Source organism: Salvelinus fontinalis, chromosome 10, assembly GCF_029448725.1.
Source record: "Salvelinus fontinalis isolate EN_2023a chromosome 10, ASM2944872v1, whole genome shotgun sequence".
Lineage (NCBI taxonomy): Eukaryota > Metazoa > Chordata > Actinopteri > Salmoniformes > Salmonidae > Salvelinus > Salvelinus fontinalis.
In genome coordinates, this window is record NC_074674.1 from 42,552,245 (window position 1) to 42,575,878 (window position 23,634).

Genomic DNA, 23,634 nt, shown 5'->3' on the forward strand with positions numbered 1-23,634 from the left:
TTCCTCACCTTCACCTCCACGTCGACAGTAGAGATGGACTCTATGAGGTCTCGTCGAGTCGTAGCTGAGACTTTAAACCTGTAGATGCTGATCAGTTCATAGTCCAGAGGATTGGTCAGCCGGACCAGACCCGTCTCTCTCTCCACCAGGAACGTACCTCCCTGTAAGAGAAACACAAAGGCAGGATCATTATGATGTCATACAAGCTCATAACAAAATGTATTATAATGCATTATAAACTGTATTAAAATGTATTAGAAACAACAAAACTATGTTTTTAAGTGAGAAGTAGACATGGGTCTGAAGGCCAGAAAAAGAGGGAATACCTCCTCAAGAAAGGAATCTGCGTAGAGTATGAATTAGGATATTTGAGAAGGTTTGAATCCTACGCAACCTGCCTATACATTATTTGCAGGATGATAGACCAACATGGCTACTGTAGTCAAAGCTGTGTGCTGTAAAACCTTGGTAGAGCATGGGTGAAGTAGACATTGTGATGCTGTAAAACCTTGGTAGAGCATGGGTGGAGTAGGCATTGTGGTACTGTAAAACCTTGGTAGAGCATGGGTGAAGTAGGCATTGTGGTGCTGTAAAACCTTGGTAGAGCATGGGTGAAGTAGACATTGTGGTGCTGTAAAACCTTGGTAGAGCATGGGTGAAGTAGGCATTGTGGTGCTGTAAAACCTTGGTAGAGCATGGGTGGAGTAGCCATTTTGGTGCTGTAAAACCTTGGTAGAGCATGGGTGGAGTAGCCATTTTGGTGCTGTAAAACCTTGGTAGAGCATGGGTGGAGTAGCCATTTTGGTGCTGTAAAACCTTGGTAGAGCATGGGTGGATAGACATTGTGGTGCTGTAAAACCTTGGTAGAGCATGGGTGGAATAGGCATTGTGGTGCTCATGTGAATTTCCTTTCTTTTTTGGCTTTAGATCAATGTTTACTTCTCATTTAAAACTGCTTTTTTGTTGTTTTTTTACACCGTAAGGTACAACATTATTATACAACATAACACAGCAATAAAAGTGAAACGTAAAAGTAAATTAACCAAAGAAAGATCAAATAGGAAAGAGTGAAAGTCTGACAGGAGATCCTCTCAGAGCAGAATCCTGCATAACACAACAGGATAACACCGGAGAGTGCACGACGATTGACAATACAACCGCCCAATAATAAAATAGACGGGTTAGCTGACAATGTCACGAAAACGAAGTGCAGACTTCAACGGGGCAGAATACCATGTGTTATCGTGATTCTGGCTAACAGCAATGACCAGAAACTGCCATGTGGTGAATTGTGAGTGTCTCGTTTCAGCCCGATTGATCTTGTTCTTGAGATCATGTCTTGTTTTGAAGATAACGCCTTACACGCTCAAACACATAGAAATGCAACAGGTAGAACAGATTGGTCCTTCAATGGGGATGTTGGCTGTAAATGAAAAACATACAGAAAATGATTTATTGTCATAGCAAAAGTCTAAATTGTATGTTTAAAGCTTCACTGAAACAGGAGCAAGAAAGGAATCTGCGTATGAACTTTTTCAATTGTAATACAATTCTATTCATTCCACATCTATAACTACTAATACATTTGGCAGACTTTTTTTTCCGCGGGCGTCCGGGCATTTACTCGATCGTCAGCATGAAGACTGTGTGGCTTGTTGGACATTCGTGGATCCACTGGTCGGAGAAGAAAGCATCACAACATCTCCTTTGACTACAGTCAGTTTAGGTGGCTCGGAGAGCGAGGAATACAGTGGGGTGGAACTGCTCTATGTTGTTCTGACATCATAGGGCCTTCTGACATCATAGGGCCTTCTGACATCATAGGGCCTTCTGACATCATAGGGCCTTCTGACATCATAGTCACCCACCTCGGTGGGGACAGGCCTGGGTTCATCAGATGAGAGCTGATTTAGAGGAAGTCATCTGAATGTTCCCCGGGACAACGGTGGTCTACTCTGACATCACACAGTGGGAGGAGTTGGATGCTCCAGTGGGAGGAGGACATCAACAAGCCCATAGAGATGGTCCAGTGGGAGGAGGACATCAACAAGCCCATAGAGATGGTCCAGAGGGAGGAGGACATCAACAAGCCCGTAGAGATGGTCCAGTGGGAGGAGGACATCAACAAGCCCATAGAGATGGTCCAGTGGGAGGAGGACATCAACAAGCCCATAGAGATGGTCCAGAGGGAGGAGGACATCAACAAGCCCATAGAGATGGTCCAGAGGGAGGAGGACATCAACAAGCCCATAGAGATGGTCCAGAGGGAGGAGGACATCAACAAGCCCATAGAGATGGTCCAGTGGGAGGACATCAACAAGCCCATAGAGATGGTCCAGTGGGAGGACATCAACAAGCCCATAGAGATGGTCCAGAGAGAGGAGGACATCAACAAGCCGATAGAGATGGTCCAGAGGGAGGAGGACATCAACAAGCCCATAGAGATGGTCCAGAGGGAGGAGGACATCAACAAGCCCATAGAGATGGTCCAGTGGGAGGAGGACATCAACAAGCCCATAGAGATGGTCCAGAGGGAGGAGGACATCAACAAACCCGTAGAGATGGTCCAGTGGGAGGAGGACATCAACAAGCCCATAGAGATGGTCCTGTGGGAGGAGGACAAAAACAAGCCCATAGAGATGGTCCAGTGGGAGGAGGACATCAATAAGCCCATAGAGATGGTCCAGTGGGAGGAGGACATCAACAAGCCCGTAGAGATGGTCCAGTGGGAGGAGGACATCAACAAGCCCATAGAGATGGTCCAGAGGGAGGAGGACATCAACAAGCCCATAGAGATGGTCCAGAGGGAGGAGGACATCAACAAGCCCATAGAGATGGTCCAGAGGGAGGAGGACATCAACAAGCCCATAGAGATGGTCCAGTGGGAGGACATCAACAAGCCCATAGAGATGGTCCAGTGGGGGTAGGACATCAACAAGCCCATAGAGATGGTCCAGAGAGAGGAGGACATCAACAAGCCCGTAGAGATGGTCCAGTTGGAGGAGGACATCAACAAGCCCATAGAGATGGTCCAGAGAGAGGAGGACATCAACAAGCCCATAGAGATGGTCCAGTGGGAGGAGGACATCAACAAGCCCATAGAGATGGTCCAGAGAGAGGAGGACATCAACAAGCCCATAGAGATGGTCCAGAGGGAGGAGGACATCAACAATCCCATAGAGATGGTCCAGAGGGAGGAGGACATCAACAAGCCCATGGAGATGGTCCAGTGGGAGGAGGACATCAACAAGCCCATAGAGATGGTCCAGAGGGAGGAGAACATCAACAAGCCCATAGAGATGGTCCAGAGGGAGGAGGACATCAACAAGCCCATGGAGATGGTCCAGTGGGAGGAGGACATCAACAAGCCCATAGAGATGGTCCAGTGGGAGGAGGACATCAACAAGCCCATAGAGACGGTCCAGTGGGAGGAGGACATCAACAAGCCCATAGAGATGGTCCAGAGAGAGGAGGACATCAACAAGCCCATAGAGATGGTCCAGTGGGAGGACATCAACAAGCCCATAGAGATGGTCCAGAGGGAGGAGGACGTCAACAAGCCTATAGAGATGGTCCAGAGGGAGGAGGACATCAACAAGCCCATAGAGATGGTCCAGTGGGAGGAGGACGTCAACAAGCCCATAGAGATGGTCCAGTGGGAGGAGGACATCAACAAGCCCATAGATACGGTCCAGTGGGAGGAGGACATCAACAAGCCCATAGAGATGGTCCATCCAGCACAGCCAGAAGAGGACTGGCCACCCCTCATAGCCTGGTTCCTCTCTAGGTTTCTTCCTAGGTTCTGGCCTTTCTAGGGAGTTTATCCTAACCACTGTGCTTCTACACCTGCATTGCTTGCTGTTTGGGGTTTTAGGCTGAGTTTCTGTACAGCACTTTGAGATATCAGCTGATATAAGAAGGACTTTATAAATACATGTGATTTGATTTGAGGACATCAATTAAGTTGTTGTCCTGAAATACAAAGTGTTTTGTTTGGGGAAAATCAAATACAACACATTACTGAGTACCACTCTCCATATTTTCAAGCATAGTGGTGGCTGCATCATGTTATGGGTATGCTTGTTATCGTTAAGGACTGGGAGTTTTTCAGGATAAAAACAAATGGAAGAACAGGCAAAATCCTAAAAGAAACCTGCTTCACTCTGCATTCCACCAGACACTGGGAGATGAATTCACCTTTCAGCAGGACAAAACCTAAAACATGAGTCCAAATCTATACTGGAGTTGCTTACCAAGAAGACAGTGAATGTTCCTGAGTGGCCGAGTTACAGTTTTGACATGAAAAATCTATGGCAATCCTGAAAATGGTGGTTTAACAATGATCAACAACCAATCTGACAGAGCTTGGATAATTTATGGAAAAAAATTCCAGCAAATGTTGCACAATCCAGGTGTGGAAAGCTCTTAGAGACTTACCCAGAAAGACTCGGAGCTGTCATCACTGCCAAACGTGCTTCTACATAGTATTGACTCAGGGGTGTGAATACTTATGTAAATGAGATATTTCTGTACATCATAAACATTTCTAAAAGCACGTTTTAACTTGGTCATTATAGGGGTATTATTTATTATTGTATTATTATTGTATCTTGGTCATTATAGGGGTATTGTTTATTATTATTATTATATATATATATATATATATAGGGGTATTGTTTATTATTATATATATATATATATATATATATATATATATATATAGGGGTATTGTGAGTAAATGGGTGAGAAAAAAACATTTATTTAATCCATTTTGAATTCAGGTTGTAATACAACAACATGTGGAATAATTCAAGGGGTATGAATACTTTCTGAAGGCTCTGTACCTTTCATTGCCTGTTTGTTATCTAAATAACATTCAGCTGACTGGTGTTAGCTAGCTACAGGGGCTAACGTTAGCTGCTGGACTTTGTACAAGAAAGCTAACGTTAGCTACGTAAAGTCAGCTAGTTACAGCGCCTTCGGAAAGTATTCAGACCCCTTGACTTTTTCCACTTTTTGTTACGTTACAGCCTTATTCTAAAATTGATTAAATAAAAAAAATCCTCAGCAATCTACACACAATATTCCATAACGACGAAGCGAAAACAGGTTTTTAGACATCTTTGCAATGAGACTCAATATTGAGCTCACGTGCATCCTGTTTTCATTGACCATTCTTGAGATGTTTCTACAACTGGATTGGAGTCCACATGGTGAATTAAATTGATTGGATATGATTTGGAAAGGCACACACCTGTCAATAAAAGGTCCCACAGTTGACAGTGCATGTCAGAGCAAAAACCAAGCCATGAAGTTGAAGGAATTGTCCGTAGAGCTCCAAGACAGGATTCTGTCGAGGCACAGATCTGGGGAAGGGCACCAAAACATCTGCAGCAGTGAAGGTCCCCAAGAACACAGTGGCCTCCATCATTCTTAAATGGAAGAAGTTTGGAACCACCAAGACTCTTCCCAGAGCTGGGCGCCCAGCCAAACTGAGCAATCGGGGGAGAAGGGCCTTGGTCAGGGAGGTGACCAAGAACCTGATGGTCACTCTGACAGAGCTCTAGAGTTCCTTTGTGGAGATGGAAGAAACTTCCAGAAGGACAACCATCTCTGTAGCACTCCACTAATCAGGCCTTTATGGTAGAGTGGCCAGAAGGAAGCCACTCCTCAGAAAAAGGCACATGACAGCCCGCTTGGAGTTTGCCAAAAGGCACCTAAAGACTTTCAGACCATGAGAAACAAGATTCTCTGGTCTGTTGAAACCAAGATTGAATAGTTTGGTCTGAATGCCAAGCGTCACGTCTGGAGGAAACCTGGCACCATCCCTAGGGTGAAGCATATGGGTGGCAGCATCATGCTTTGGAGATATTTTCAGCGGCAGGGACTGGGAGAATAGTCAGGATCGAGGAAAAGATGACCAGAGCAAAGTACAGAGAGAGCCTTGATGAAAACCTGCTCCAGAGCACTCAGGACCTCACACTGGGACGAAGGTTCACCTTCCAACAGGACAACGAACCTAAGCACACAGCCAAGAAAATGCAGGAGTAGCTTCGGGACAAGTCTCTGAATGTCCTTGAGTGGCTCAGCCAGAGACTTCAACACGATCTAACATCTCCAGGGAGACCTGAAAATAGCTGTGCAGCGACGCTCCCCATCCAACCTGACAGAGCTTGAGAGGATCTGCAGAGAAGAATGGGAGAAACCCAAATACAGGCGTGCCAAGCTTGTAGTGTCATACCCAAGAAGACAAGGAGGTACTTACTGCCAAAGGAGCTTCAACAAAGTACTGAGTAAAGGGTCTGAATACTTATGTAAATGTAAGATTTCATATTTTTTTTATATTTTTTTTTACAATTTTGCAAAAGAAAATACAAACCTATTTTTGCTTTGTCATTATGGGGTATTGTGTGTAGATTGATGAAAGTAAAAAAAAACAATGTAATACATTTTACAATAAGACTGTATTGTATCAAAATGTGGAAAAAGTCAAGGGGTCTGAATACTTTAAGAATGGCACTGTATAACATATATTATAAATAATATTGAAAATCTGAGCTGTTCTTTCCTGGTTGCTGTCGGGAGTCTCTCCCCCCACAGCGGTGTAAGCCCCAGTCTGCCCTGGGGCCAGGTATATGTTTCCCAGGACCGTGCCCACCGGCGTGTCCTCTGGTATGGTGAAGGAGTACTGAGGCTGGGTGAAGGAGGGGACCAGGGCGTCCGGGGGGAGGACATGGATGAAGGCTGAGACCAGAGAATGTTTGGCCGGGGTGCCACGGTCTGTAGCCTTGACAAAGAAGGATAGGATGGTTCCTTGGAGATGGAGAAGAGATCCTTTGGTCACCATCCAACCGCTGTCCCGCTCCACCTGGTGAAGAAAAGAAGAACAGTTGTCAAACAGGTTGTGTGCTTCTCAAAGACCCGACCCCCCCCCCACCCCTCACACAGCCCCCCCGCCTCAACCCACCTCCAGTACGTCAACCAGGGGCAGGCGGGCCTCGCTGTACAGGGAATAGATGACCCGTCCATTGGGGCCAGCGTCAAGGTCTGAGGCCTGGATCTGGGTAACCAAGGATCCTTTAGCCACATTGGACCTGATGCTCATACGATACTCCACCGCCCTGAACCGAGGAGCGTTGTCATTCTCATCAGTTAACACCACACGGACCGTACAGAACGCTGCACGACCTGGAAACACGGTAGTGACAGTGTTATAGACATGATAGTACCAGTGTTATAGAGATGATAGTAACAGTGTTATAGACAGGATAGTACCAGTGTTATAGACATGATAGTAGTGTTATAGACATGATAGTAAGAGTGTTATAGACATGCTAGTACCAGTGTTATAGACAGGATAGTAACAGTGTAGTAGACAGGATAGTAACAGTGTTATATACATGATAGTACCAGTGTTATAGACAGGATAGTAACAGTGTAGTAGACAGGATAGTAACAGTGTTATAGACAGGATAGTAACAGTGTAGTAGACAGGATAGTACAAGTGTTATAGACAGGATAGTACAAGTGTTATAGACAGGATAGTACCAGTGTTATAGACATGATAGTACCAGTGTTATAGACATGATAGTACCAGTGTTATATACATGATAGTACCAGTGTTATAGACAGGATAGTACCAGTGTTATAGACAGGATAGTAACAGTGTTATAGACATGATAGTACCAGTGTTATAGACATGATAGTACCAGTGTTATAGACATGATAGTACCAGTGTTATGGACAGGATAGTAACAGTGTTATAGACATGATAGTAACAGTGTTATAGACATGATAGTAGTGTTATAGACATGATAGTAAGAGTGTTATAGACATGATAGTACCAGTGTTATAGACATGATAGTACCAGTGTTATAGACAGGATAGTACCAGTGTTATAGACATGATAGTAACAGTGTTATAGACATGATAGTACCAGTGTTATAGACATGATAGTACCAGTGTTATATACATGATAGTACCAGTGTTATAGACATGATAGTACCAGTGTTATAGACAGGATAGTAACAGTGGTGTGTAATAGACATGATAGTACCAGTGTTATAGACATGATAGTAACAGTGTTATAGACATGATAGTACCAGTGTTATAGACATGATAGTACCAGTGTTATAGAGATGATAGTAACAGTGTTATAGACAGGATAGTACCAGTGTTATAGACATGATAGTAACAGTGTTATAGACAGGATAGTACCAGTGTTATAGACAGGATAGTAACAGTGTTATAGACATGATAGTACCAGTGTTATAGACATGATAGTACCAGTGTTATAGACATGATAGCAGTGTTATAGACATGATAGCAGTGTTATAGACAGGATAGTACCAGTGTTATAGACAGGATAGTACCAGTGTTATAGACAGGATAGTACCAGTGTTATAGACAGGATAGTACCAGTGTTATAGACAGGATAGTACCAGTGTTATAGACAGGATAGTACCAGTGTTATAGACAGGATAGTACCAGTGTTATAGACAGGATAGTACCAGTGTTATAGACAGGATAGTAACAGTGTTATAGACATGATAGTAACAGTGTTATAGACATGATAGTAGTGTTATAGACATGATAGTACCACTGTTATAGACAGGATAGTAACAGTGTTATAGACATGATAGTAACAGTGTTATAGACATGATAGTACCAGTGTTATCGAGATGATAGTAACAGTGTTGTGTTATAGACATATTAGTACCAGTGTTGTAGACACGATAGTAACAGTGTTATGTTGTGGATGCTGAATGTGTTATTGATACATTGATCATTGATGCTCTACTGATGATTGATGAAACCACCCGGCTCGAAGGACCATTAAAAACTATACTGGCATTTCACAAACAAACAAACACACAAACATACACCCACCCCCTCCCCCCAAACACATACCCTCCCCCTCTCTGTACCTCCTCCATCAAGGGCCATGACGGTGAGGACTATATCCTTGTTGCTAGGGTTTTCACGGTCTAGTTTCTGTGCGGTGGTGATGAGGCCTTTAGCGTCGATGCTGAACTTACTCTTCCCCAAGTCGTTGATGAACGTGAAGGTCACCTGACCAAACAGACCTGAGTCCTCATCCGTAGCACGCACCTGGAGGGAGAGTCACGATTTATTGATTGATTAGTCGGTTGATTGGCTGGTTGGTTTATTGATTGATTAGTATTGACACAATCAACACTAGATTATAATTCTGTGATCATCTCTTTCATTTGAATTCTTTACTCAAACAAGAATACACCAGCAGTTAACACTATATCATCCATTCAGTTTTATAAAGAAATCATGGCAGATATGAAATCATGGCAGATATGAAATCATGGCAGATATGAAATCCTGACAGATATGAAATCATGGCAGATATGAAATCATGGCAGATTGGAAATCATGGCAGATATGAAATCATGACAGATATGAAATCCTGTCAGATATGAAATCATAGCAGATATGAAATCATAGCAGATATGAAATCATGGCAGATTGGAAATCATGGGAGATATTTGAATTCTATAGTAAGCATACAGGTTACCTCTCACCTGTAGAAGTTAGTGTCAGTGTTACCTCTCACCTGTAGAAGTTAGTGTCAGTGTTACCTCTCACCTGTAGAAGTTAGTGTCAATGTTACCTCACACCTGTAGAAGTTAGTGTCAGTGTTAGCTCTCACCTGTAGAAGTTAGTGTCAGTGTTACCTCTCACCTGTAGAAGTTAGTGTCAGTGTTACCTCTCACCTGTAGAAGTTAGTGTCAGTGTTAGCTCTCACCTGTAGAAGTTAGTGTCAGTGTTACCTCTCACCTGTAGAAGTTAGTGTCAGTGTTAGCTCTCACCTGTATAAGTTAGTGTCAGTGTTACCTCTCACCTGTAGACGTTAGTGTCAGTGTTACCTCTCACCTGTAGAAGTTAGTGTCAGTGTTACCTCTCACCTGTAGAAGTTAGTGTCAGTGTTACCTCTCACCTGTAGAAGTTAGTGTCAGTGTTACCTCTCACCTGTAGAAGTTAGTGTCAGTGTTAGCTCTCACCTGTATGACTCTGGATCCAGCAGGTGTATTCTCTCTGGTCTCCGCCAGGTAGAACCTCTGGCTGAATACTGGGCTGTAGAGGTTCGCTCCCAGCACATACACATTGACCTGGGAACATCATATTCATCATTATCATATACCTGTATCATAGTTCTCTACACAGGCTTGCCCCCAACACACTCACCAGATAACAATATAAAACAATAATATACAATTATTACTCTATTATATTATTATTATTAATATGAATATGAATATTACCATATTATTATTACTACTACTAATATTATTATCAAATTATTATTATTAATTATTAAAGTATTAATATTATTATTATAATTAATATTATTATCACATTATTATTATTAATAATATTAATATGAATAGTACCCTATTATTATTATTATTATTATTATTATTATTAATATGCATATGAATATGACCATATTATTATCATTATTACAAATAGTATTATCAAATTATTATTATTAATTATTAAAGTATTAATATTATTATTATAATTAATATTATTATCACATTATTATTATTAATATTAATATGAATAGTACCCTATTATTATTATTACTAATATTATTATCAAATTATTATTATTAATTATTAAAGTATTAATAGTATTATTATAATTATAATTATTATAATTATTAATATAAATAATATTATTCTTAATAGTATTATTATTATTATCAGCCTATTATTATTTTGACTCTATTATTATTAGTAGTATTACTCTATTATTATTATTCTGTTATTATAATTCAGATTATTATTAGTAGTATTACTCTATTATTATTACTCTGTTATTATAATTAATATTATTATTAGTATTGCTCTATTATTATTATTTTATTTGCTATTCTTATCGCTATGTTAGTATTATTATTCTATTAGTTTTATTACTCTATTATTATTACCCTATTGGAAAAATAACAAAGAAATAAAATAATTCTAAATCTTCAAACCTCAGCGGTGTTGGTGAAGACCCCGTCGGACACAGACACGTTGAGCCTCAAGGAAGCCCTCATCCCCTGTCTTCTCTGATTGGACAGAGATATCAACCCCGTCTCTGTGTCCATCATAAACATTGTCCGCTCATCACCGGACAGGATATTGTACCTGGATGGGATAACGTTATAACACAGAAGCAAAATACTGTCAATGTAATATAGAGATTAGCCCTGTACCAGGTTGTCGAGACCATCACAGAAGCAATCTGGGTAACACTTTACACCCACAGTCATAACATGTTATGTCATATGATCAAATTATGTCATGACATATATTTAGGCCTGTTGTGACATACTGTATATTGTGTTTATTCTATGGCTGGTTATGATACCTACATAAGAGTGTCACAACCCACAAAACCTACCACACAAGGTAAAACATTCCATTCCACCATAGCCTTCTCGTTTATGTTATATAAACATTTCTCAAATTGACCATATTAAATTCTCATTGTAATGGCGTACACATTGATGTCAGACATGCACCTGCCCCAGTGCTCTGTTGCTGATGACTGGGATGAATGTAGGAGCAGGACCAGACTCCCTCTATGTGACTGATGACTGGGATGAATGTAGGAGCAGGACCAGACACCGTCTATGTGACTGATGACTGGGATGAATGTAGGAGCAGGACTAGACACCGTCTATGTGACTGATGACTGGGATGAATGTAGGAGCAGGACTAGACACCCTCTATGTGACTGATGACTGGGATGAATGTAGGAGCAGGACCAGACACCGTCTATGTGACTGATGACTGGGATGAATGTAGGAGCAGGACCAGACACCGTCTATGTGACTGATGACTGGGATGAATGTAGGAGCAGAGAGCAGGAGCAGGACTAGACACCCTCTATGTGACTGATGACTGACACAAGGACAAGTACGCGATAGGCCTCTCTGGCTTATATGATGGTCATAATTCTTCATGACAGTGTCATACAGTGTATTTTCTACAAGTTATTTAAAATATGATGAAAAAAAACCATGACTTCATTACGACAACAGCAACAACGGACTAAATGTGAGTTTTGACACTCTTATGTAGGTGTCATAACCAGCCATAAAAGAACACAATATATTTCAAAACAGGTGAGCTATTATGATATGGTTATGACCGTGTCGTAACGTGTTATGATGCTGGGTGTCAAGTAAAAGTGTTACTGCATTTTTAGTCATCCTAATAGTAGAAATGTTTGGGGCAGTAGAGCAGAGGCCTGCCAGAACAACGTACATCCCGATGAACTAGAGACCTGCCAAAAATCCACAAGATCAAACTGAAGGGTCCTCAAGAATTCAGCACCGGGCCTCCCGGGTGGCGCAGTGGTCTAGGGCACTGCATCGCAGTGCTAACTGCGCCACCAGAGTCTCTGGGTTCGCGCCCAGGCTCTGTCGCAGCCGGCCGCGCCCGGGAGGTCCGAGGTCCGAGGGGCAACGCACAATTGGCATAGCGTCGTCCGGGTTAGGGAGGGTTTGGCCGGTAGGGATATCCTTGTCTCATCGCGCTCCAGCGACTCCTGTGGCGGGCCGGGCGCAGTGCGCGCTAACCAAGGGGGCCAGGTACACGGTGTTTCCTCCGACACATTGGTGCGGCTGGCTTCCGGGTTGGAGGCGCGCTGTGTTAAGAAGCAGTGCGGCTGGTTGGGTTGTGCTTCGGAGGACGCATGGCTTTCGACCTTCGTCTCTCCTGAGCCCGTACGGGAGTTGTAGCGATGAGACAAGATAGTAATTACTAGCGATTGGATACCACGAAAAATTGGGGAGAAAATGGGATAAAATGTTTAAAAAAAAGAAGAAAAAAAAAGAAAAGAATTCAGCACCAGTCAGGAGCAACGACCAACCTTAACTTCTCTAGGGTAGGGGGCAGCATTTTCACGTTTGGATGAAAAGCATACCCAAATTCAACTGCCAGTTACTCATCGCCAGGAGATAAGGTATGCATATTATTAGTAGATTTGGATAGAAAACATTCTGAAGTTTCTAAAACTGTTTGAATCATGTCTGTGGGTATAACATAACTTATTTAGCAGGCGAAACCCCGAGGACAAACCATTCAGATTCAGGAGTAATGACCTTAACAGAGCTATTGAGCATCCTGAGAAAGAAGCTCTTGACTCTGCGTAGGGCTGAAAGACGGTGGAAAGAAAGAGCCAAGAAGCGAACTGGCTTCATAGCCAAAATCCCTTTGGCTTCACAAAGGCAGCTACTAGAGTAGAAGCACAGTGGGAACTTGGCTTGTTCCAAAGAGGAGATCGGCCAGCACATCCACAACACGTACGGTGACCCCGACAAGGAACAGGAGTTGGGTCAGTGTAACATATTGATAGCACCAGTCACAAGAGTTCGACAACAGGGAGCCACTCCTGAAAGAAATACAGGACGTTGTGAAGAAGGTCTAGCTCAGTTCCTGGACCAATCGAAGTCTCGTACAAGGTCTACAAGTACTGCCCTTCTGTTAGTCAAGCGGCTCTGGAAGATCCTGAAGGTCATCTGGAGGAGAGGAAAGGTTGCACAACAGTGGAGATTCGCCAAAAGAGTTTGGATCTCAAAGGAAGAAGAGTCCAAGAGAATCGGCCAATTCAGGATCACATTGCTAAATGATGAAGGGAAGATTTTCTTCAGCATTGTAGCGAGGTTGCTTGTAGATTTACTCTCTAAGAATGGCTACATCGACACATCGGTGCAAAAGGGAGGCCATTCCAAAAGTACTTGAACTGGAGAGCTGGCTGAGAGCGGTTGACCAGTCAGGACTGTCTGGCAAGTTTGGCAAGTTCAAGGCGTGGCATCCTCCCGACGATAGTCTACTCATCTACGACGTCCCGGTCTCCACTGTCGAGGACTTGGAGAGGAAGGTCAACAGCTATCTCTGAAGGTGGCTGGGATTGCCTAGGAGACTGAGCAGCATCACCCTCTATGGAAACAGCAACAAACAGCCGCTGAAGTCCCTGTAAGATCAAGGTGACTCGGGCCAGGGAAGTGATACATTACAGGGAGTGGAGAGACCCAGAGGTGGACCAAGGGTGGATAGTGGTCAATACAGGGAGTGTAGAGACCCAGAGGTGGACCAAGGGTGGATAGTGGTCAATACAGGGAGTGGAGCGACCCAGAGGTAGACCAAGGGAGGATAGTGGTCAATACAGAGAGTGGAGCAACCCAGAGGTGGACCAAGGGAGGTTAATAGTGGTCAATACAGGGAGTGGAGCGATCCAGAGGTGGACCAAGGGAGGATAGTGGTCAATACAGGGAGTGTAGCGACCCAGAGGTAGACCAAGGGAGGATAGTGGTCAATACAGAGAGTGGAGCAACCCAGATGTGGACCAAGGGAGGTTAATAGTGGTCAATACAGGGAGTGGAGCGACCCAGAGGTGGACCAAGGGAGGATAGTGATACATTACAGGGAGTGGAGCGACCCAGAGGTGGCCCAAGGGAGGATAGTGGTCAATACAGAGAGTGGAGCGACCCAGAGGTGGCCCAATGGAGGATAGTGGTCAATACAGGGAGTGGAGAGACCAAAAGGTAGACCAAGGGAGGATTGTGGTCAATACAGGGAGTGGAGCGACCCAGAGGTAGACCAAGGGAGGATTGTGGTCAATACAGGGAGGAAGTAGAGAACAGAGGAAGACGTGCTGCAGGCTGAGTTTCGGCTACACCACAGTGTTCTGGTGGGAGACTAAGGGAAGAGCCAGTCTGGGAACCTTCTCAATCCCCGGTACGACACTCCCAAGGGGAAGGATAGATGCAGGTTGGTTCAGGAGGAGGTGATAACAGCTGTGGAAGAGGAGAGGTCCAACAGAGCAGTGGGACGGGAGACAACAAGTGAGCCTAGATGAGGTGAGAGCAGGCGGTGGACAGGAAAGTCTTGTGGACTGACCTCTGGCAGGCAGAACCACACTGCATTAAGTTCCTGATCCAGGCGGTGTATGATGTCCTACCCAGCTCACCAAACCTGTTCTGCTGGGGGCAAAGTGGAAACTCCTGCATGCTCGCTATGCTCCAAGACAGGGACACTGGAACACCTTTTAGGTTGTTGTCCTAAAGCTCTGGCAAGGGGCTGTTATCACTGGCGCCATGACACGGTTCTCAGGAGCACCGCAGAAGCTATACTGCACAGCAATCGGCAATAAGAAATAAGCAATCTGCACTGGAATCAGAAGCAATCTGAAGCAATCTGCACTGGAATCAGAAGCAATCTGAAGCAATCTGCACTGGAATCAGAAGCAATCTGAAGCAATCTGCACTGGAATCAGAAGCAATCTGAAGCAATCTGCACTGGAATCAGAAGCAATCTGAAGCAATCTGCACTGGAATCAGAAGCAATCTGAAGCAATCTGCACTGGAATCAGAAGCAATCTGAAGCAATCTGCACTGGAATCACTTTCGTTCAAGCTCGAGAGCAGCCAGGCTTCAAATCTAACCCACCAGCAGGGATCCTAGTTACTGCTCAGGACTGGCAGCTGACAGCAAGCAGGGATCCTAGTTACTGCTCAGGACTGGCAGCTGACAGCGAGCAGGGATCCTAGTTACTGCTCAGGACTGGCAGCTGACAGTGAGCAGGGATCCTAGTTACTGCTCAGGACTGGCAGCTGACAGTGAGCAGGGATCCTAGTTACTGCTCAGGACTGGCAGCTGACAGTGAGCAGGGATCCTAGTTACTGCTCAGGACTGGCAGCTGACAGTGAGCAGGGATCCTAGTTACTGCTCAGGACTGGCAGCTGACAGTGAGCAGGGATCCTAGCTACTGCTCAGGACTGGCAGCTGACGGCAAGCAGGGATCCTAGTTACTGCTCAGTACTGGCAGCTGACAGCAAGCAGGGATCCTAGTTACTGCTCAGGACTGGCAGCTGACAGCAAGCAGGGATCCTAGTTACTGCTCAGGACTAGCAGCTGACAGCAGACCTGGAGAAACAGCTTCCCGCAGAATATTGTCAGCACTTTGTGACATCGGCTGATGTAAAAAAAAAAAGGGCTTTATAAATACATGTGATTGATATTGTCAAGACAACCCTGAGACCAGATATCACCTTGGTCTCAGAGTCCACAAAGACCATCATTATTCTGGAGCTGACAGTGCCTTGGGAAGATTGTCTGGAGGAGGCATATGAGACAATGGCGGCAAATACGAGGGACTGCTCATTGACTGCCGGAAGCAGGGTTGGAAGGTGCATGCCTTTTGAGGTAGGCTGCAGAGGTTTTTTCTGGGCAATCCTCTACAGAGCCGACAGCACACTCGGCATCAATGGAGCGAAGAGGAGAGCCAGCAGCAACACCATAGAGGCAGCTGAAAAAGCATCAAGATGGCTCTGTATCAAGAGAGGAGATCCATGGGGAGCAGCATAATGCCACCTGGACACAAGTTGGTGTCTGATCAACCTCGGCTGGGTCACCTGGGCGAGGGTGTCTGATGTTGTAAGACCCAAAACACCCCATGACCCCAGGTTACATCACTGATGATGTGTCCAGGAGCATCAAGAGATGTGTTCATTCAATTACCTAGAGACATCATGATAACGTTACCTAGCAACATATATCTAGGAAAATTGTATACCTGTCTTAACCCCAATTTACGCTTTCAGCATCCACATCATCCTCACATACTACACAGACCAGGAGGACACAGACCAGGAGGACACAGACCAGAAGGACACAGACCAGGAGGACACAGACCAGGAGGACACAAACCAGGAGGACACAGACCAGGAGGACACAGACCAGGAGAACACAGACCAGGAGGACACAGACCAGGAGGAGACAGACCAGGAGAACACAGACCAGGAGAACACAGACCAGGAGGACACAGACCAGGAGAACACAGACCAGGAGAACACAGACCAGGAGAACACAGACCAGGAGAACACAGACCAGGAGGACACAGACCAGGAGAACACAGACCAGGAGAACACAGACCAGGAGAACACAGACCAGGAGGACACAGACCAGAAGGACACAGACCAGGAGGACACAGACCAGGAGAACACAGACCAGGAGAACACAGACCAGACACAGACCAGGAGAACACAGACCAGGAGGACACAGACCAGGAGGACACAGACCAGGAGGACACAGACCAGGAGAACACAGACCAGGAGAACACAGACCAGGAGAACACAGACCAGGAGGACACAGACCAGGAGGACACAGACCAGAAGGACACAGACCAGAAGGAGACAGACCAGGAGAACACAGACCAGGAGAACACAGACCAGGAGAACACAGACCAGGAGGACACAGACCAGGAGGACACAGACCAGGAGGACACAGACCAGGAGGACACAGACCAGGAGGACACAGATCAGGAGAACACAGACCAGGAGAACACAGACCAGGAGGACACAGACCAGGAGGACACAGACCAGGAGGACACAGACCAGGAGAACACAGACCAGAAGGAGACAGACCACATCAGTAGTATTAATACTCCTGGGGGTCCCTCCACCCCACATGAGCAGTATTAATACTCCTTGGGGCCCCTGCGTCACAGATTCGGAAAGACAAAATAACTATCAAACTACCCTGCAAACAAACATTTGTTGTTAGGACATCCCCGGAACGTCAGACGATTGTGTCATAGTCCCCTGGACGTCCCCTGTTTGCTGGGGGGGGGGTCAACTGTATTGTAATATTTTTTTGTGGCCTTATACCTGAGTCTATTTGCATCACAGCTGTCAGCATCAGAGGCCTGGACGCAGGTCACAAACTGTCCCCTGGGGGCCAGCTCGCTCAAGTACACTTCGTACAGCGATTGGCTGAAAGAAGGAGGGTTGTCGTTGGCGTCTGTAACCAAAACCACGACATTGACCTCGCTGCTGAGGGCAGGGTCGCCGCTGTCGGTTGCCCTGACGATGAAGGTGTATTGTTGCATGGTTTCGTAGTCGAGCATACGCGCGGTGAGGATCAGTCCGCTGCTGCTATCGATGTGGAAGAAGTCGGTACTGCTGTAGACGTCTGACAGGATCTGGTAACGGACCAACGAGTTACGCTCCGAGTCACTGTCCAACGCCAACACCTGGGGGAAGAGATATATGTCATTTAGTAAAGTGGTCAACGTTATTGTTATCGAGCCATGCTGACCTGGGTTAGATGTATTTATATTATTACTGTCACGCCCTGACCTTAGAGAGCCTTTTTATTCTCTATTTGGTTTGGTCAGGGTGTGACTAGAGTGGGCAATCTATGTTGTATTTCTATGTTGGCCTGGTATGGTTCCCAATCAGAGGGAGCTGTCTATCGTTGTCTCTGATTGGGGATCATACTTAGGCAGCCTTTTTTTCCCCACAATAGTGTGTGGGATCTTGATTTTGTCTAGTTGCTGTGTAGACTGCAGAACTTTACGTTCCGGTTTTGTTTTGTTTTTCGGTGTTCATTTGAATAAAAGTAAGATGTTCGCCTACTACGCTGCACGTTGGTCTCCTCATTCAAACGACGAGCGTAACAATGACATTACATTCAGTGGTTTCATGTTTCAGTTGTCGTCATCGATCACCCACCAGCCCTTAGAGAGTTCCTCAATTAACTTGTCACCTTGATAAGCTTATTTCCTTGACGACGGCTCGGCGCTCTTCATGATTAGCAACTTCAACCTCCTGACGTCTGCCTTCGTTTCATTTCTTTCTACCTCTCCCTTTCCCCTCCTTGCCTCTTTCCACCTCTCCCTTTCCCCTCCTTTCCACCTCTCCCTTTCCCCTCCTTTCCAACTCTCCCTTTCCCCTCCTTGCCTCTTTTCACCTCTCCCTTTCCCCTCCTTTTCACCTCTCCCTTTCCCCTCCTTTCCACCTCTCCCTTTCCCCTCCTTTCCACCTCTCCCTTTCCCCTCCTTTCCACCTCTCCCTTTCCCCTCCTTTCCAACTCTCCCTTTCCCCTCCTTGCCTCTTTTCACCTCTCCCTTTCCCCTCCTTTCCACCTCTCCCTTTCCCCTCCTTTCCACCTCTCCCTTTCCCCTCCTTGCCTCTTTCCACCTCTCCCTTTCCCCTCCTTGCCTCTTTCCACCTCTCCCTTTCCCCTCCTTTCCACCTCTCCCTTTCCCCTCCTTTCCACCTCTCCCTTTCCCCTCCTTTCCACCTCACCCTTTCCCCTCCTTGTCTCTTTCCACCTCACCCTTTCCCCTCCTTGCCTCTTTCCAACTCACCCTTCAACCCTACTCTCCTCTTCTATTCTATCATCTCTCCCTTCTGCTAAATCCGTGTCCTGATTCTGCCTCTTCAACCCTACTCTCCTCTTCTATTCTATCATCTCTCCCTTCTGCTAAATCCGTGTCCTGATTCTGCCTCTTCAACCCTACTCTCCTCTTCTATTCTATCATCTCTCCCTTCTGCTAAATCCTTGTCCTGATTCTGCCTCTTCAACCCTACTCTCCTCTTCTATTCTATCATCTCTCCCTTCTGCTAAATCCTTGTCCTGATTATGCCTCTTCAACCCTGCTCTCCTCCCTTTCTGCACTGTCTCCTTTCCTCCCAGCTCGGCACTCCCCTCCTGCTTCGTGGCTGGGTGACTCATTGCGAGCTTACAGAACAGAGCACCGGGCTGCTGAGCAAAAATGTATGAAAACGAAACTTCCGGAGGACCTATCATCCTTTCACTACTTCCTCTCTACCTTCTCTTCCTCTGTATCTTCTGCTAAAGCCACTTTCTCTCACTCTAAAGCTTCAAGCTTCAGCCTCTAATCCTAGATAACAGTTTTCCACCTTCTCCTCCCTCCTTAATCCTCCATTCACTCAGCTTATTGAGTCCACTGGTCCCACTCACACAGAACTACCCTACGCCTTGACATCTTTCTGCCCTCTCTCTCCAGATGAAATCCTGTGACAAGTGAGGTCCGGCTGCCCCGAAAACCTGCCCGCTCGAACACCATCCCCTCCTACCTTCTACAGACCATCTCTGGAGATCTTCTCCCATTCCTTCTTCCATTCCTCATCAACTCATCCTTGACCACCTGCCGCTTCCCCTCTGACTTCAAAATGTCCCGAGTTGCTCCCATCCTCAGGAAACAAACACTCGACTCATCTGACATCAAAAACTACAGAACCCGGTATCCTTTCTTTCTTTTCTTTCCAAAACACTTGACTGTGCTGTCTCTGACCAACTCTTTCGCTATGTGTCTCAGAATGAACTTCTTGACCCTAACCAGTACAGGCTTCAAGACAGGTCACTCAACTGAGAGTGCTCTTCTCTGTGTCACGGAGGCTCTCAGCACTGTCAAAGCTGACTCTCTCTCCTCTGTTCTCATCCTCCCAGATCTATCCGTTGCCTTTGACACCTTGAACCATCAAATCCTCCTCTCGACCCTCTCAGGGCTGGGTGTCTCAGGCTCTTGGACTGCATCCTACCTGGCAGGTCACTCCTACCAGGTGGTGTGGAGAGGATCTGTGTCTGCAGCACATACTCTCACTACTGGTGTCCCCCAGGGCTCAGTTCTAATCCCTCTCCTCTTCTCTCTATACACCAAGTCACTCAGCTCTGTCATATCCTCACATGGCCTCTCCTATCACTGCTATGAGGATGGACCTGTCCTCTTCTCTCTATACACCAAGTCACTCAGCTCCATCATATCCTCACATGGTCTCTCCTATCATTGCTATGAGGATTGATATTCAACTACTTTTCTTCTTCATCCCTTCTGACACCTAGGTAGCGGCATAAGCCTCTGCTGGCAGATATCTCAGCATGGATGTCGGCCCACCAACTGAAGCTCAATCTCAACAAGACGAAAGCTGTTCTTCCTCCGGAGAAGGCCTGCCCGCTCAAAGACCTCTCCATTGCGGTTGACAACTCCACAGTGTCCCCCTCCCAGAGATCAAGGAGCCTTGGCGTGACCCTGGACAACACCCTGTTGTTCTCTGAAAACATCAAAGCAGTGACTCGCTCCTGCAGGTTTAGGGTCTACAACATCCTTAGAGTACGATGCTACCTCACACAGGAAGCAGCGCCATTTCTTATCCAGGCACTTGTCATCTCTTGTCTGGACTACTGCAACTCTCTGTTGGCTGGGCGTCCTGCTTGTGCCATCAAAGATCTGCAACTTATCCAGGACGCAGAAGCCCACCTGGTGTTCAACCTTCCCAAGTTCTCTCCTCCGGACACTCCACTGGCTTCCAGTCGAAGCTCACATCCACTACTAGACCACGGTGCTTACCTACAGAGCAGCCAGAGGACCTGTCCCTCCCTACCTTCAGGCTCTGCTCAAATCCTACACCCCAACCCATCCACTACACGACCATGGTGCTTACCTACAGAGCAGCCAGAGGAGCTGTCCCTCCCTACCTTCAGGCCCTCCTCAAACCCTACACCCCAACCTGACATACAGAGATAAAGCAAAGATACAACCCTCTTAGTCTACATAACAAACAGGAGATGTGTGGAATGGCTCAAACGGTGAGGCCTGGTATTTGAGAAAGGAGTATCCCCCAGTCAGATAGCATTTGCTGTGAAGAATGTTCTTATTGTATAGAAACCAAAGTTTAGCCCCCTAAAACACGTCTCCTCTCATCATTACCCTCCCTGGTACCTCATCATAAGATATATTTTACTCAAATAAATAAACACATAGATACATAGATAGATAGATAGATAGATAGATAGATAATTGAGACTCTGCATGCAGAATTCTGCAAAAATATCCTCCGTGTACAACGCAGAACACCAAATAATGCATGCAGAGCAGAATTAGGCCGATACCCACTAATTATCAAAATCCAGAAAAGAGCCGTTAAATTCTACAACCACCTAAAAGGAAGCGATTCCCAAACCTTCCATAACAAAGCCATCACCTACAGAGAGATGAACCTGGAGAAGAGTCCCCTAAGCAAGCTGGTCCTAGGGCTCTGTTCACAAACACAAACACACCCCACAGAGCCCCAGGACAACAGCACAATTAGACCCAACCAAATCATGAGAAAACAAAAAGATAATTACTTGACACATTGGAAAGAATTAACAAAAAAACAGAGCAAACTAGAATGCTATTTGGCCCTAAACAGAGAGTACACAGTGGCAGAATACCTGACCACTGTGACTGACCCAAACTTAAGGAAAGCTTTGACTATGTACAGACTCAGTGAGCATAGCCTTGCTATTGAGAAAGGCCGCCGTAGGCAGACATGGCTCTCAAGAGAAGACAGGCTATGTGCACACTGCCCACAAAATGAGGTGGAAACCGAGCTGCACTTCCTAACCTCCTGCCCAATGTATGACCATATTAGAGACACATATTTCCCCCAGATCACACAGATCCACAAAGAATTCGAAAACAAATCCAATTTTGATAAACTCCCATATCTACTGGGTGAAATTCCACAGTGTGCCATCACAGCAGCAAGATTTGTGACCTGTTGCCACAAGAAAAGGGCAACCAGTGAAAAACAAACACCATTGTAAATACAACCCATATTTATGCTTATTTATTTTAACTTGTGTGCTTTAACCATTTGTACATTGTTACAACACTGTATATATTTAATATGACACTCGTAATGTCTTTATTGTTTTGAAACTTCTGTATGTGTAATGTTTACTGTTAATTCGTTTTGTTTCACTTTTGTGTATTGTCTACCTCACTTGCTTTGGCAATGTTAACACATGTTTCCCATGCCAATAAAGCCCCTTGAATTGAATTGAATAGATAGATAGATAGATAGATAGATACATAGATAGATACATAGATAGATACATAGATAGATACATAGATAGATACATAGATAGATAGATAGAATGCTAATTTGGTATAGAGCAGACCTAACTCACTCCATTAAATTAATCAAAACAGGAACATTTTACATTTGGCTAGAAATTCAAAAGGAAATTATCTTAACAGAGAAAAATGTCCTCCTGTGTGCTACCTATATCCCCCCACTAGAATCCCCATACTTTAATGAAGACAGCTTCTCCATCCTGGAGGGGGAAATCAATCATTTCCAGGCCCAGGGACATGTATTAGTCTGTGGCGACCTAAATGCCAGGAACCTGACACCCTCAGCACACAGGGGGACAAAGACCTACCTGGAGGTGACAGCATTCCCTCCCCCATATGCCCACCTAGGCACAACTATGACAACATAACCAACAAAAACGGGTCACAACTCCTGCAGCTCTGTCGCACGCTGGGTATGTACATAGTCAATGGTAGGCTTCGAGGGGACTCTTATGGTAGGTACACCTATAGCTCATCTCTTGGCAGTAGCACTGTAGACTACTTTATCACTGACCTCAACCCAGAGTCTCTCAGAGCGTTCACAGTCAGCCCACTGACACCCCTATCAGACCACAGCAAAATCATAGTCTACTTGAACAGAGCAATACTCAATCATGAGGCATCAAAGCCAAAGGAACTGAGTAACATTAAGAAATGCTATAGATGGAAGGAATGCAGTTTGGAAACCTACCAAAAAACAATTAGGCAACAGCAAATTCAATCCCTTTTAGACAACTTCCTGGGTAAAACGTTCCACTGCAATAGTGAAGGTGTAAACTTGGCAGTAGAAAATCTTAACAGTATATTTGACCTCTCAGCTTCCCTATCAAATCTAAAAATCTCAAATAGAAAACCGAAGAAAATGAACAACAATGACAAATGGTTTGATAAAGAA

The 23,634-nt window shown here is 45.2% G+C and overlaps 2 protein-coding genes across 2 annotated transcripts in view; both read right to left on the reverse strand.

Moving 5' to 3' along the window:
* LOC129863294 (protocadherin Fat 3-like) overlaps positions 1 to 1,663 on the reverse strand; it is a 116,262-nt gene extending 114,599 nt beyond the window's left edge. Inside the window, exons 1-2 of the mRNA XM_055935181.1 lie at positions 1,625 to 1,663; positions 9 to 161 (exon numbers count right to left, since the gene is read on the reverse strand). Of these exons, the coding sequence (XP_055791156.1) occupies positions 9 to 161; positions 1,625 to 1,663 (192 nt within the window). The remainder of the gene's footprint in view (positions 1 to 8; positions 162 to 1,624) is intronic.
* A 3,377-nt stretch (positions 1,664 to 5,040) lies between these two features.
* Positions 5,041 to 23,634, reverse strand: part of LOC129863295 (protocadherin Fat 3-like) — a 54,998-nt gene continuing 36,404 nt past the window's right edge. Inside the window, exons 15-20 of the mRNA XM_055935183.1 lie at positions 17,698 to 18,062; positions 11,015 to 11,168; positions 10,035 to 10,142; positions 8,928 to 9,111; positions 6,968 to 7,188; positions 5,041 to 6,868 (exon numbers count right to left, since the gene is read on the reverse strand). Coding sequence (XP_055791158.1) covers positions 6,473 to 6,868; positions 6,968 to 7,188; positions 8,928 to 9,111; positions 10,035 to 10,142; positions 11,015 to 11,168; positions 17,698 to 18,062 — 1,428 coding nt within the window. The 3' untranslated portion in view covers positions 5,041 to 6,472. The remainder of the gene's footprint in view (positions 6,869 to 6,967; positions 7,189 to 8,927; positions 9,112 to 10,034; positions 10,143 to 11,014; positions 11,169 to 17,697; positions 18,063 to 23,634) is intronic.